General features: G+C 47.8%; 1 protein-coding gene and 1 long non-coding RNA gene across 2 annotated transcripts; one reads left to right on the plus strand and one right to left on the minus strand.

Annotated features, from left to right (window-relative positions):
- The first annotated feature begins 1,089 nt into the window (after positions 1-1,089).
- On the plus strand, positions 1,090-11,132 carry LOC133241278 (pregnancy-associated glycoprotein 2-like). Its single transcript, XM_061406542.1, has 9 exons — positions 1,090-1,142; positions 2,233-2,383; positions 3,377-3,494; positions 3,585-3,703; positions 4,941-5,140; positions 6,057-6,173; positions 7,928-8,072; positions 8,160-8,258; positions 10,971-11,132. The coding sequence occupies exons 1-9, from the start codon at positions 1,090-1,092 to the stop codon at positions 11,130-11,132; spliced, it is 1,164 nt and encodes a 387-aa protein (XP_061262526.1).
- LOC133241279 (uncharacterized) lies at positions 8,540-15,588 on the minus strand. Its single transcript, XR_009734574.1, has 3 exons — positions 14,901-15,588; positions 14,298-14,506; positions 8,540-12,300 (listed from the first exon to the last, which is right to left on the minus strand). It is a non-coding gene; the product is annotated as an uncharacterized LOC133241279 (long non-coding RNA).
- Between the last annotated feature and the right edge of the window lie 231 nt (positions 15,589-15,819).

Consider the following 15,819-nt stretch of genomic DNA (forward strand, 5'->3'; position numbering starts at 1 on the left):
CAACCAGCTTCAATTGAACCCCCTCCTTGTCCCCTCTCTATCCCCACCTCTAAGCCAGACATAAAGAACTGCACAGCCCCCAGGCTGAATCCAGAACACATTTGTTGGGGAATTGTTTTTTGGGAAAAAAAAGATAAGTTGCTAACATTTAAAATAAAGAGATTGTACATAAATACCCAGACTTCTCACTTCTCTTGAAAACTTGGCCAGCTCTCCAGCATGGCAGCCTCTGGTTGGAGCTGAGGAGAGCTTGCCCCAGTGGTAGGGCCCATGATGCCCCGTGTCCAGGATGCCCACCCACCCTTCCATCATTTCTCTTGCCTCCTGGGCCACAAGTTTGTGAGAACTGCCCTAGACGGCTAGCCCCTGAGGATACGGACCGCCTGTGTCTTGTACGACTTTGGTTTTTCAGCATCCTAGCCAGACACCAGCACACAGGGCTCTCCTTATACGTTTATTGGATGATATAGTATCTTGTGGATGCCTGCATCACATTTCTTCCAATACTGAAACCGTGCAGTTGTAATACTGCTCTAGTCTAGATCTTTGACACAGATTGGCATCAAAAGTGCCCCTGATCTGTGCCAAAGTGCCTCTACCTAGTCACTCAGATGTCACTGGGCTGCCCCTAAAGTCTTCACTTTGCCATTTGACCTTTTCTTCCTCCTAGCAATCTCCTCCCCAACTGAGCACAGCCATGCGCATCTCGTGAAGTGTCTAGAAAGACCACATGAGATCACGAATGTCTAGCATGGCCCCCGGCATTTACTTTTATCACATTATTAGCAGGGTTTTGTGTCCCAGCTGGCAAGAGTTTTGCCACTCTTAGTTTAGTTTAATCTTCCATCCAAGCCTCAAGGAAGAAATTACAGTAGTCTCTCTGTATTCTGAGAATTTTCCAAGTTGAATACACAGAGAGACTGAGAGAGGTAAAGATTTTACAGAAAGGTTCATGTTTCTTATCAGATCCACCATTAGCCTAAAGGGGAAAATTAGGGCAGGTCAGAGTATATATAACTAGGAGCTCCTGTTCACCACTGCAAGCTCAGAACTCGATATTCCCTGAGTACTTGAAACCAGGAAAGAAGCATGAAGTGGCTTGTGCTTCTCGGGTTGGTGGCCCTCTCAGAGTGCATAGTCAAGTAAGTACAGGAACTATTAGTGGCATCATCTCTCTTTTGGGGATTTCTCTTGTCATCCTCTTATTCTTCCACCCACCAGGGTAAGAAGAGAAAGTAGTCATTCTCTGGCAGTCTTACTGGCTCTCACTTATTGATGAGACCCTTGTCATGGGCACTGTGGGGCCCAGGCGTCTTGGGGCACACCTGCAGGGTTGCACAACTCTGCGGGTGCCAATCACCTCATGACCTTTGTAAACATGGCACTTCTTGGAATTGTTCAGTGCACAACCTGTACAACTGTATGTGTGATCCTGTGAAACAGCATTTCTCTTGCATTTGCTTCTAGGTCTTCTCTCTGCTCTCTCTCCACCTCTGTGTGAATGTGTCAGTGTCTTCATCTGTGTATCTCTCTTTTTTTATCTCACCATCTCTTGATATCTCTGTGCATGCAGAAGTCTCTGTTTTGTTTTTTTCTATTTTGATTCTTCCTTACTTCTCTAGACTCTTAATTTCTCTAATTTATTCTCCATCCCCTGACATTTACTCTCATCCATCTTTTCTGCTAGCGCCCTGGATGAAGATGAGGAGGGCTACTTCTATGCTGTTTTATCTCTAACAAAGTTGTATGACCACAAACAAGTCACAAACTCCCTGCATTTCCTTTCTTCCCCTGTAAAAACAGGATAATGATCCCCTTCTATGTCATTCCCTGAGATTCTTTGAAAAAGATAGGGTGGGATGGCAACAGCAATGGTAATGGCTGTCACTGCTGAGACTTCCTGTATATTAGAAACATTATATCCTCATCTCACTTAATACACAAAACATTGCATATGGGGGGTGGGGGTGGGGATTATTAAGATTCACCTTTTTACCAATGAGAAATTGAGACTCCAAATGGTCAAACGGCTTACCCAAGATTACACGACAGAGCCTATAGTCAGACCTAGGTCTTTGCCATGGTCTCTGCACAGCATTCTAATAATAAAGATGGCACATAAACAGGCTTAAAAACTACAAAGTGCCATTACAATGTCAAGTATGACAGTCATAACAGGGACAACTGACGGCTGCCCCTTCCTTGCTTCCTTTTCCCCATGCGCGGTGAAAGAATCCCTCTAACGAAGATGAAGACCATGCAAGAAGCCATCAGGGAAAAACAATTGCTGGAAGATTTCTTGGATGAACAACCTCACAGCCTGTCCCAGCATTCTGATCCTGACAAGAAATTCTCTTCTCACCAACTGAAGAATTTCCAGAATGTGAGCGTGTTGGGAGGATGGTGCTCCACAGCGCCCCCTGGTGGTCTGACCTAGCACTGGGGTTCATCTGGAGGTGTCAGGTGGGAGATTGGGGTGGGGCCTCTGCAAGAGGCGGAAACACGCGGGGAAAGGGACCCCGTTCCCAGAGGAGAAGTCACTCTCACCTTCAACTCTTGGTCTGTGGTGACTGGGTCCGGCATGACCAGCGGGGAGGTAAACATCCGTTTCTGTGTTAAAGATGTGGCAGTAATTTGAGAGAAATTGTTCTTTCTGAGCAAAGGGAGCCACTCAGTTACAGATGAAGGGTGAGCCATGACTGATCAAAAGGTAAAGCCAACTGCATCAAATGTGAAACCCAGGCAGAGAAAGTTCACCCTCCACAGATCCGGGAATGACACGAGGGGCTGGTGCACTGGGACGACCCAGAGGGATGATACAGGGAGGAAGGAGGGAGGAGGGTTCAGGATGGGGAACATGTACATACCTGTGACGGATTCATGTTGATATATGGCAAAGCAAATACAATATTGTAAAGTTAAAAAATAAAATTAAATTAAAAAAAATGTTACTGAACCCCTAAGGCATGTGAGATCATAAAAAATTAACGCTATAGTGATTTTCAAAAATAAAAGAGCTTTATCTTCTTCAACAATGCACAGGCTAGGCTGAGAGAGAGGCAAAGATTAAATACATGTCAAACGAAAGGGCCATCTGCGTGCTGTTGACAGAACATGGTCTGAGTTTAGAGGGAGTGGCCTGGGGTGACCTAGGAAGGCCACCTGGAGGAGGAGGCACTGAGACTGGGCCTTAAAGAAGAGACGGCAGAGCTTCTCAAATGAAGGGACTGGTCTGAGCAGAGGCTGTGGGGGGCGGGGGGCAGTTGGAAAGTGATTTCTGGAGACCTGGGATGCCCAGAGGGAGGCAGTACTCCAGGAATCGGGGGATATCCAGGCAGCCAGGTCTGCCCTAAACTCCTCTCCCCGGCCCCTGTAGGCTGTCTACTTTGGTACAATCACCATTGGAACACCTCCTCAAGAGTTCCAGGTCAACTTTGACACCGGCTCATCTGACTTGTGGGTGCCCTCTGTCGACTGCCAAAGTCCCTCCTGCTGTGAGTGCCCAGCCCCCCACCCATCCTGTCCTCCCCCTCCCCTCTTCTCCATCTTGGCACCTGACAGATACCCATCACTTGTGTTGGCAGCTAAACATAAGAGATTCGACCCTCAGAAGTCCACCACCTTCCAGCCTTTGAACCAGAAAATTGAACTCGTCTACGGCTCTGGGAGCATGAAAGGGGTTCTTGGCTCTGACACCATTCAGGTAACGTGGAAACCAGGGGCTGAGTCAGAGCTGGCCCTGGGAGCGATCACTGCTTACAAAACAGATGCAGGACCAGCTGGGAAGGTACCCACTGGAGTTTTCCCTTGTGGCCCCGTCAAACATGACCACTTCCCAAAGTCCCCTAGTGGCTGGTCACCTGCTGGGTAGGGCCTTTGCCTGGGGAGACGGCGTCCCTGCAGACACACAAGCTCCCACAGTGGCTAACCCAGACAGTGGCTTGGGGGGTGGATTTGCAGCTCCTTTGCCTGTGAGCAGCCCAAGGTTCATTTCGCTGGGAGTAGGGAGGCAGGCTTTTATATTCTCAGAAACTCTACCAGGCACGTTCACAGTAATAACTTGTTTAATCTGGTAGCGACCCACACAGCAGGTACTATGATCAGCTCGTGATACAAGTGAGGGACCTGAAGTGCAGAGAGCAAGGGCATGGCCAAGGTCACACATGTGGTAAGCGGTGGAGCTGGGCTGGCCAGTCAGGACTCAAGCAGGCATGGGAATTTGGGAAGAGGTTAAAACTGATCTGGGGTCCCTGGGGGCAGCCCAGGATTTCAGGTATCCAGGCAGGTAAAGCAGGAGTCATAGATGTGGGAGGGGCCTGATAAATGGATTCTCACTCTAGGGGGCCTTTGAGAGTCTAATGAAAACTATATCTTGCCTCCCCCTAAGTGCCTGAGTATGCTCTCCCTGTGTTTCTCTCTCTCTTTCTCACACATGCACAGGCACTCACACACAAGTGTTCACACCCTGAAAAGCCTGTTTGCCAGGCAGAGTTTTCCTAAGAACCCTGCCAGCGACATTGTATAATGGGCTTCTGTCTTTCTGGGCACATGCATAATTCACAGTACATTACAATGAATTCAGTCCCTTTCTGTCATTAGATCATAGTGATGCCAAAGGGAAGGCTACCCGGTTCTCTACTCGCTTTGTCCACAAGGGGGCACCATTCAGTCCTGTCCTGTTGCCCCACCTGTACAGAAGGCATGAAGCCAATTTGACTCAGATGGCGTTTGCACGTGTGAGAAGTAGATGCTCTTAAAATACACAGCCCCACACCAATGGAAACCAAGTTCCTGTCCCAGCTTGGTCTGACCATCTGATATTAACCCAGGGCATAGCCAGGTCTCACTTCTTCTCTGCAATGCTAATGATATTTCCTCCCCAGCCCAGTATCAGCCCCATTTCCCAAAACATTATATGGGAACACTCTCCTCTCACACAGATCGGGAACCTTGTCATCGTGAACCAGATTTTTGGCTTGAGCCAGAATCAGTCCACTGGGGTCCTGGAACAAGTACCTTATGATGGCATCCTGGGCTTGGCCTACCCCAGCCTCGCCATCCAGGGGACCACCCCAGTCTTCGACAACCTGAAGAATCGAGAAGTCATTTCTGAGCCAATCTTTGCCTTCTACTTGAGCTCGTAAGTCTGAAGTAGACCAGATCTCTCTTCGAATTAGCTATACAATGCTTGCCAGCTGCATGAAAAATTATAGACTACCTGATCCAGAATTTTCACAATAGATAGTCTAACACGGGAGAACTACAGCCTCAGGGTCACATCTGGCCCCATCACTGGTGTTTGTAAATACAATTTCATTGGAACATAACCATGCTCTTGGGCTCAAGAGCAGTGGCTTGGTCTAAGGCAGTGGAGATAAGAGGGAGAGCAATGGAAGGTGTCAGGAAATGGATTGGAGGAAAAGGCAACAGGATGTGCTGACGAATTTGATATGGAAGGAAGGAGGAGATGTCAGGAATGTTCCTTCCTCACTAACAATTTACTGGGAACACAGGACCAGCTACACAGTTTGCAGGAGCCAATGCAAAATGAAAACATAGGACCCTGTGTTCAAAATATACTAGGAATTTTAAGACAGGGAGAGAAGAGGTGGGGGAGCTGCTGAATCTGGAGTCCCATGGATAGCACAGGGAACAGGCCAGTGAAACCAGCCCTGGGTGACCCTGAACCTATGCCATAACACCCTCAGGCCTCGACTTTCATGAAAACTGAAAGGCTAGACAAGAAGGAAGCCAGACCCCTCCAGCACGAAGTCCTCTGAGGGTATATCTGAGCACTCAGGTAGCTGGAGGGGACCGGGTCCTCTTCAGAAGGATGGGTGGTCGGATACAGTCCAGGTTGCCCAGCTTCAAACCTCTTCTCTGACACTGATTAGATGGTGACTGACCTTGGTCAGGCACTCAATCCCTCCGAGCCTCAGTTTTTGCATCTGTAAAATGGGGACCATAATAGCGCCTCTGATGGATGGAGAAGCACAGCCCTCAGTGTCTGGCATTTCTCTCCTCCAATGAGCCCCCCCTCATCCTTCTCTCTTCAGCCGGCCAGAAAACATCAGCACGGTGATGTTTGGCGGGGTGGACCACACCTACCACAAGGGAAAACTCCAGTGGATCCCAGTGACCCAAGCCCGCTTCTGGCAGGTAGCCATGAGCAGGTAAGTCTCCCCCTCCGAGGATCACCCCAAGTGATGCTCCCACACGTCCACAGGAACACAGGCAGACGCATACAAAGGCACACACAGACAGTCCCTCACAGACATATACTCCACCCACAAAGACACACATAAAAACACATACAGAGACACATATAAACACACACAGGCACACAGATACACACAAGCACACACACAGACACACAAGCACAGACACAAACATCACCTATAGTTCACAGGCGCCCCAGGGCTCCTGACCAGCCCTCTGACCAGGGTCCTGAAAGGGTCCCGAGAGGCCTGGGCTGGGGCAGGGCTGCACCCCTGTGCTGTGAGGTGGGGAACCTGGTTAGAGGACCCTATAGTGTGGTGAAAAGAGGATCGGGGGAATTTCACCAACCTGAACAGGATTGTGTTAAGATGACCTACTGACCAGGGCCACCCAGGACCAAAGGGGTCCTCAGGATACAGAATTGTCAGCAGAAATAGAGAAAAAGTCCAGGACAAACCGGAAAATCTGGTCTCCTCAGGGAGAAGTTACCCAGCAGTGGAGAGAGGGTGGCTGAAATCTTGAGATCTGAGAGCAACTCATAAAAAGAGACACCCCACCTAAACAGTGTACTTACTGCCCAAACTGGGGACACAGTCGGGCAGGGGCTGTGACCAAATCAGGAAGCTGGGATTCAGGAGTGGCCTGAGAACAAGGGGCAATAATTAATGGGATTCTCTATGATATCCTCAGACAAAAGCTTTCCCGTCCTTCGGAGGTCCCCTGGATTGGCTCATGCTCCTCTGGCCTGGGCCTCAGTGTCTGAGCCGGGTGAGGGGGCGGTGATGGGACACACCCGCTCCCAGGGCAGCCTGTGTCTCCCCCACACCCACTTTAAGCATCTGCTGCCCCGGGGAACCTCCCACCTCACTGTGTGGGTGGACCTACTATTGGTCACATGACAGATACAGGTCTCTGGGTGTTCCTCTTTCATTTTTTCATTCATTCATCCAACAGACACACATTATGCATCTGCTATGTGCTGGGTACTGAGGGAGGCACTAAGGATACAACTTGCCCATACACCTGCTAAGGCAGATGCACGTAAAACAACTCACACACATAATGAATTACTACTTTGGTACAGAGAAGGCAATGGCACCCCACCCCAGTACTCTTGCCTGGAAAATCCCATGGACGGAGGAGCCTGGTGGGCTGCAGTCCATGGAGTCGCAAAGAGTCGGACACTTCTGAGCGACTTCACTTTCACTTTTCACTTTTATGCACTGGAGGAGGAAATGGCAACCCACTCCAGTGTTCTTGCCTGGAGAATCCCAGGGACGGGGGAGCTGGTGGGCTGCCGTCTAAGGGGTCGCACAGAGTCGGACACGACTGAAGCGGCTTAGCAGCAGCACATGCTAAACACGAAGAAGTGTCTACAGAGAGTAACCAAGACGGGAGCCCGATCTAGTCTGGGGGGAAGGCTTCCCTGAAAAGTGACAATTAAACTAGAACCTGGAAGATGAACAGAAATTCGCTAGACAGAGGGGATGGACTAAGAAGGGTGACCAGCCCGTGCCCAGGCCCTGAGACATGAAGAACCTGGTACATTCAAGAACTGAAAGGAAGTCAAAAGGGTGATGTGACCAGAACAAAGGACAACAGAGTCCGGGCGAGAGCTGAAGGGCTGTTCAGGGACAGTCAGGGAGGGGGCAGTCGTGGGCGAGACTTCGGAGTGACCTGGTGCCTGCTTTGTCCCACTTTCTCTCAGCATGACCATGAACGGGAATGTGGTCGGTTGTTCCCAAGGATGTCAGGCCGTTGTGGATACTGGGACCTCGTTGCTGGTTGGGCCAACTCACCTGGTCACTGACATCCTGAAGCTCATCAACCCTAATCCAATCCTGAATGACGAGGTGAAGGGTCATGCCACAGCCTCCCTCCTGGGCTCCCTCCACACCTAGGATCACCTGGGCCCACCTATCTTCCTCTCTGTCTTACAGCAAATGCTTTCATGTGATGCCGTCAATAGCCTGCCTACGCTCCTCCTCACCATCAACGGCATCGTCTACCCTGTGCCCCCTGACTACTACATCCAGAGGGTGAGGGGGCAACGCTGGGGGCTGGCTGTCAAACTGGGACAGAACCCTTGGGCTGCTGCTAGGAGGAGGGCGCCCTCTGCAGGCCAGGTCACACCATTGCAGATGCTACTGAGCCCCTGTGGCTGGGCCAGTGCCTCCCACAAAACCAACCACGTGAGAGTAGAGGGCAGTCTGGGACATTCATCCTCCTGAAATAAACGTGGAGACACCATCCCTTGCTGGCATCATGCCTGGCACAAGGAGAGGGGAACACTAAGGGCCTCTGCCTCACAAAGCCTCAGTTCAACCAGTGCCCTCAGATGCATGAATACGGAAAGTCAATTCTAGTAATCCCTGAAATAAGCCAAGTGACAAGGGAGGGTTTGGCTGGAAACAGTCCCCATCTCCTGTCCCAGTATAGTGATTAACAGTCTCTCTTCCCTTCTCAAAAGTGTGCGGGTTGGGATGATAAATTACATGGTCACCCTAGTCCTTGGCTGCAGCTTCCCCTTGCACTCACAGCGCCCCCTCTGTGAGTTGGGGTACCAGACCACTCTGTGGGGAAGGTTGGATGCTAAGGTGAATAAAGGGAGCACAGTGACTGCACAGCCCCAGCACAGGGTTAAGACTTAATGTCAGCTCCCTATGGGAGTTCAGGGCAAGCTGATGGGCTCAAAGAAGGCTTTGAGGAAGAGAGGGAATTGCAGTAATTCTAAACCCCCAGCCTCATAGAGGCATGAGGAGGTCTGCTTGGTCAAGTAGAATCTACACTGGATTATGTGCAAATGGAACCCTCAGGGGCTGTGCAAAGGGGAGCTGGGGACAGATTAGGGGTGATGAGAGCTGCAGACCGGAGGAGCACCAGGGTAAGTCACCCAAGCCAGCCTGGAGTATCCAGGGAGGGTGAATGTGGGTCAGGAAGGCTTCCTAGAGGGTCTGTGTGTGTGCTATGTTGCTTCAATTGTGTCCAACTCTGCCACCCTATAGATCATAGCCCGGCAGGCCCCTCTGTCCATGGGGATTCTCTAGGCAAGAATACTGGAATGGGTTGCCATGGTCTCCCCCAGGAGATCTTCGCGACCCAGAAATCGAACCAATGTCTCTTAAGTCTCCGGCATTGCAAGCTGATTCTTTACCAGTGAGCCACCAGGGAAGCCCTAGAAGGTTTTAGCACGGTATAAATAACCAGTTGTGGGCACTGCTATATTTAAAATGGATAACCAAAAACAACTTACTGTGTAGCACAGGGAACTCTGCTTGGTATTATGTGGCAGCCTGGTTGGGAGGGGAGTTTGGAGGAGAATGGATATATGTATGTGTATGGCTGAGTCCCTTTGCAGTCCATCTGAAACTATCACAATAATGTTAATTCAGTTCAGTTCAGTCGCTCAGTCGTGTCCGACTCTTTGCGACCCCATGAATCTCGGCATGCCAGGCCTCCCTGTCCATCACCAACTCCCAGAGTTCACTCAGACTCACGTCCATTGAGTCGGTGATGCCATCCAGCCATCTCATTCTCTGTCATCCCCTTCTCCTCCTGCCCTCAATCCCTCCCAGCATCAGAGTCTTTTCCAATGAGTCAACTCTTCGCATGAGGTGGCCAAAGAACTGGAGTTTCAGCTTTAGCATCATTCCTTCCAAAGAAATCCCAGGGCTGATCTCCTTTAGAATGGACTGGTTGGATCTCCTTGCAGTCCAAGGGACTCTCAATAGTCTTCTCCAACACCACAGTACTCCAATTCAAAATTTTAAAATTTTTAGAAAAAGAATAGGTTGTGGGGAATGGGGAGAAGAACGGCCATTCTCTGCAGAGAAAACAGCGATTGGGGTCATAATGAAGGAAACTTAGAGTGTGAGGGGAACTACAGGCCATTCTTGTACCTTTTAAATAAAATTTATTGAAGTATTGAGCTTCCCTGGTGGCTCAGATAGTATGGAGCCTGTTTGCAGTGCAGGAGACCCAGGTTTGATCCCTGGGTTGGGACGATCCCCTGGAGAAGGGAATGGCTACCCACTCCAGTATTCTTGCCTGGAGAATCACAAGGACAGAGGAGCCTGGAGGACTACAGTCTGTGGGGTCGCAGAGTCATACACAGCTGAGCAGCTAACACACATGCATTGAAATACAGCTGATTTACAATGTTGTGTTAATTTCGTTATACATCAAAGTCACTCAGCTTTATATATATACAAGTATATCCATACTCTTCTTCATATTTTTTTCTGTTACAGTTTATCACAGGTTACTGAACAGTTTCTTGTGCCATACAGTAGGACTTTGTTGTTTAACTGTGGGCTTCCCTCGTAGTTCAATCAATAAAGAGTCTACCTGCAATGCAGGAGACCTGGGTTTGATTTCTGGGTCAGGAAGATCCCCCAGAGAAGGAAATGGCAACCCACTCCAATATTCTTGCCTGGAGAATCCCATGGACAGAGGAGCCTGGCAGGCTACAGTCTATGGGGTCACAAGAGTTGGACACAATTGAGCAACTAAGCACACATATATTAGTTAGCATCCGATAATCCAAACTCCCAATCCTCCCCTCCCCAGCCCCCTGTCGGGACAACCATATGTTTCGGCCCTTCTTGTTCCTGTACCCCCACTTCTGCAGTTGCTCAGAGAAAACACTTGATTCTTCCCAAAGGAAAATGGAAAAGCTGTCTGCTCTGGATATTGAGGGGGGTGACAGGTAAGGGCTCAGGCTGACTGGTGTGTATTTCTGTCTCCCCCAGTTTTCTGAGAGGATCTGCTTTATCAGCTTTCAAGGGGGCACAGAGATCTTGAAAAATTTGGGAACCTCGGAGACCTGGATCCTGGGTGATGTCTTCCTGAGGCTGTATTTTTCAGTTTATGACCGAGGAAATAACAGGATTGGCCTGGCTCCTGCAGCATAAATTCGGGCTGCTACAGGAATCAATCAGGGCCAGACAAACACACACTCACTCACATGCAGGGCCATCCCACCCAGGGATGCTGGTGAACTATGCCTGATGCTCTGCAAAGCCGTATTCTCAGTAAAGAATAAAAGATTCATCTCAATGGTACTGATACGAATGGGTGCCTCTCTTTGGGTCTGGGATATGCATCATAACGCAGCAGGATATAGAATCAAGCCTCAACCACAAGTCAGAGGAGCCCAACTCCAACTGGCTTCAAGAAAAGGGGAGACTTATTGGAAGAACATTGAGGGCCTGGGATGCAGGAACCAGAGATCTAAAGATCTCAGAGACTGGACCCAAGGAATCAGAAGTCATCAGCTCACTCTTTCTCCCCCTGGCTGTTTCTCTTCTCTCATCATTCATTCTCTTACCTGACAGCTTTCTTCCTTCAGGCCTCTACATCTAGTGAGGGAGTCTGAAGCTGCCTGCCCCAGGGTTTTATCTGTCTAAGACGACTAACCAGTAAGGAAAGAAGCTCAGAAGACACCAGGGTTCCAGGGAGGGCTCTGAATAGGCCACATCAGAGCACGTGTCCAGCACCGGACCAACCATCCTGGCAGGGGCATGGGGTCCTATGCTTGGCTCAGTTAATCATGTGGCCCTGCCCCCACAGCAAACATGATTGACAGATTTCTACAGAAGAACGTGGTTGAAACTGGGGAAAGGCAGCCCAAAGAAGTGACAGGGGGATGTTCTAGACCATCTCACAGATGCAGAAAACAGCAGAGGTGTAGGTGGGAGACCACAGGAGTAAAGAGCTTCCTCTTCAGGGAGATGGGAAATGGCTGGCATGGGACAAGGGGACGGGCACTGCCTTCTGGCTTGTCCCCCCAACCCTGAAACACACCCGTAAACCCTGCAGTTGCCATCTGTGTGCAGATCGGCCATATGTCCGCGGGTACTTGTGCCTGGCTCCTTTGAGGTGATGCGGGATTATGACTGGCTTGAGGGGAATGAAAGCAGACTGGCTACCAAAGCTGATAAATGGGGAAGAGGTGAGTGTAAAACTGGTGGTTCTTTTTTTTAACAGTAAATGTCATGAAGTGAGCTAAATGAAGACTCAAGTGAACAGTCACTCCAACTCATTTTCCAGGTGGTCTTCATGGAACCATAAGCAACGATTCTGTCAATGAGAAACCACCAACAAAAGTTAGAATAATAACTCAGGTTAATTACAGACGCTAAATCTTACTGACCCCCAGGGAGTCCCTGCAAGGCATAACCCCCATTGTACAGATGAAAAGAAGTCTTCTCCAATCTTCTGGCTCCAGCACTGGTGACAGGCACATAGCAGGCCCTCAGGTAATGCATGTTGAGTAAATGAATGGGTGAATTAGCAGATACTTCTCAGGGACACATTGCATCATCCATGTCAGAACACATGCATGGTCTCAGCACGGCTACTGCATAGTATCAACTGGAGAAGGTCAGGCTTTGCTCCCCTAGATCAGCCTAAGACCAGGGCTGGAGCTGGAGTCTGTTAATGAGCCTCCTGATCTTAAGGTTCTGTATTTGCAGCCTGCGCCACCAACTTGAGGATGAATTCTGATCTTCAAAGCAACTATCTTCCCCCAACCTCCACTTTTATCCTTTACAAATTGTAGACCATAGATTATTAGACTTTGGTGAAAGAAAAGGTCAAAAAAAAACCCACAAACAACAAGAAAAAGGTAGGTCATGAACACTTCTACTAAGAGTGTAAATTTGTTCAATCTTTTTGGAGACGATTTGTCCTAAATATACCTGTGGCCTTTTGTCCAAGAAATTTTGCTTCTAACATTTATGTAAAGCCATTGGGCTTCCCTTGTGGCTCAGCTGATAAAGAATCCGCCTTCTATGTGGGAGACATGAGTTTGATCCCTGGGCTGGGAAGATCCCCTGGAGAAGAGAAAAACCACTCCAGTACTCTGGCCTGGAGAATTCCGTGGACTGTATAGTCCATGGGATTGCAAGAGTGGGACACGACTGAGTGACTTTCACTTCTATGATCAGAAGCACCCACAAACATAAAGGAGCAAGAAAGAATTCCTCCGAGTCTCTTACAAAAGGGAAATACTGGGATATTCCAAGGTCCATTCAACACAGAGTGTCCACAGCATAGACAGGCCATCATGCAACCAACTGCCTGAAAATAGTATTCAATGTTAAGAGAAATTCTTCCAGTAGGACACTGAGAGAAAAGAACAGAATACAAAACAGCATGATCCCAGGCTTGCAGAGCACGTGGAAGACAGTGCAGCATCCTCGCCAGGCATGTATATCCTGCGGCTTTTCTGCCTAGGCTCAAATCCCACCTCTGAGACCTACTAGTTGTGACCTTAATAAATTCATCCCTGGAAATCAGTTTCCTATTCTGTATATTTGGGGGTAGGGATTGTTCCTTCTTCACTAATCATCAGGAAACCCAAGTCAAATGACCATGAGGTACTATCTCACATCTATGAGGATGGTCATTATCAAAACTCGAAAGGTAGCACATACAATGAGGATGTGGAACCCTGTACGCCAACGGTGGGCATGTGAAATGGTGCAACTGCTGCAAAACAGAATTGAGGTTTTTCCAAAAAGAAATTTTTTTTAAATCAGTATTTGATCCAGCAATGCCACGCTTGGGTATTTATTCCAAAAAAAAAAAATTATAATCATGATCTCAAAGGACATTTGTCCTGCCGTGTACACTGCAGTGCTTCCCACAATAGCCGAGATGCAGAAACAGCCTGGATCCATCAACAGTTGGATGAATAAAGAAAACGTGGTAGAGACAAACAATAGATATTATTCAGCCTTTTTAAAAGGAGGAAATCCTGCCATTTTCAACAAGTTAAATGAACCTGGAGGATGTTATGGGAAGTGAGAGAAGCCAGTCACAGAAGGATGAACACAGTATGATTCCACCCATGTAAGTTTTCTAAAATAGTCAAATTCATAGCAGCAGAGAGTCAAATGGTGGTTGTCAGGGGTTAAGGAGAGGAGGAAATGAGGAGCTGCTATTCAAATGGTATGAAGTTTCAGCTACACAACATAAGTAAGTTGAGATAGAGATATACATAAGTATACATAAGTAGAGATCTGATATACGGCCTAATGCCTATCATTACCAATACTGTATTGTGCACTTACCTTTCTGTTAAGGCAAAGGATCTCATGTTAAATGTTTGTTATTGTTGCTAAGTCATTAAGTCGTGTCCAATTCTGTGACCCCATGAACTGCAGCACGCCAGACTTCCCTGTCCTTCACTATCTCCCGGAGTTTACTCAAACTCATGTCCTTTGATTCAGTGATGCCATCCAATCATTTCATTCACTGTCGCTCCCTTCTTCTCCTATTGCTACAATAAATAAAGAAACAAATACCTTTTAAAAAATGAAAAGTCTTATGTATACATACAGCTGATTCGTGTTGTTGTACAGCAGAAACTAACACAACATTATGTTATGTTAGTAACATAACATAATTGTTAGTAAAGCAATGATACTCCAATTAAAAAAATTAAAAATGAATAGTCCTTTCTAACTGAAGGGAAGGGAGCAGAGGCTGACTGCTAAATTGTACATTGCTTCTTTCTGGAGTGCTGAAATGTTCTAAATTTAAGCCATGATGATGGCTACATAACTCCATGAATATATGAAAAATCACTAAGCTGTACACTGTGAATGATAGAGTTTATGACATTTGAAATACATCTCAATCAGATAGTTATATACATACATATATATACTCACATATATATATAAACAGGAAAGAATAATCCTCAAACTTGTAGAGCTATAGTGAGGATGAAGTTAATTAATCTACGGAAAGCCTTTAGGACAGCGCCTGAAACACAGTAGAATGAGCTGTTACTATATTTCACTGTTAACACTAGACAAAGACCGAACGTGTATAACAATGATTTATATCAAGGTGGTAGCAATTCGGAAAATGTTTCCCCTTATGCTTTTCTTAGTTCTTTCAGGAATGGCATTTATGATCAGAAGAAAGTTAAGCATTATTCTATAAAATACAGAGCCTTCCGACAAAGAGGGGACCGTTTCTTTGCTGGAGTTGGCTGCTGGAGCCTATTGCTGCTGCTGCTACTGCTGCTGCTAAGTCGCTTCAGTCGTGTCCGACTCTGTGCGACCCCACAGACGGCAGCCCACCAGGCTCCCCCGTCCCTGGGATTCTCCAGGCAAGAACACTGGAGTAGGTTGCCATTTCCTTCTCCAATGCATGAAAGTGAAAAGTGAAAGTGAAGTCGTTCAGTCGATATTGAGTCCCATAGAAAAAGCCATCCTGCAACAGATGGTGAAGGACTGACATCTAGTGGCCATGGTGGATATTGCAGGCACGTTTCACCCGCTCTGACCTCTGCTGGGAAACCTGCCGGTTGATTTCATCTACTTGGAAGAGCTATTTAGCAATATGAAGTCATTCCCATCAGCTCTCCCACTTTTAGACCTGATAATCACACTTTGACAAATGGATTCCAAGTATATATATTTATCTATAAATGAATTATTAACTATAAATATTGTCCCAAGGATTTGATATATACTAGTAAAAAGTTCATGGCACCCCACTCCAGTTCTCTTCCCTGTAAAATCCCATGGACGGAGGACCCTGGTGAGCCACAGTCCATGGGGTCGCTAAGAGTCATACACG

Source organism: Bos javanicus, chromosome 29, assembly GCF_032452875.1.
Source record: "Bos javanicus breed banteng chromosome 29, ARS-OSU_banteng_1.0, whole genome shotgun sequence".
NCBI lineage: Eukaryota > Metazoa > Chordata > Mammalia > Artiodactyla > Bovidae > Bos > Bos javanicus.

What these genes read in the sequence shown, in the direction of transcription:
- LOC133241278 (XM_061406542.1), top strand. Translation starts at nt 1,090, where the DNA reads ATGAAGTGGCTTGTGCTTCTCGGGTTGGTGGCCCTCTCAGAGTGCATA. An exon ending in CTCTCAGAGTGCATAGTCAA is followed by an intron (nt 1,143 to 2,232) that starts GTAAGTACAGGA and finishes GCGCGGTGAAAG; the next exon opens with AATCCCTCTAACGAAGATGA. An exon ending in AACTGAAGAATTTCCAGAAT is followed by an intron (nt 2,384 to 3,376) that starts GTGAGCGTGTTG and finishes CGGCCCCTGTAG; the next exon opens with GCTGTCTACTTTGGTACAAT.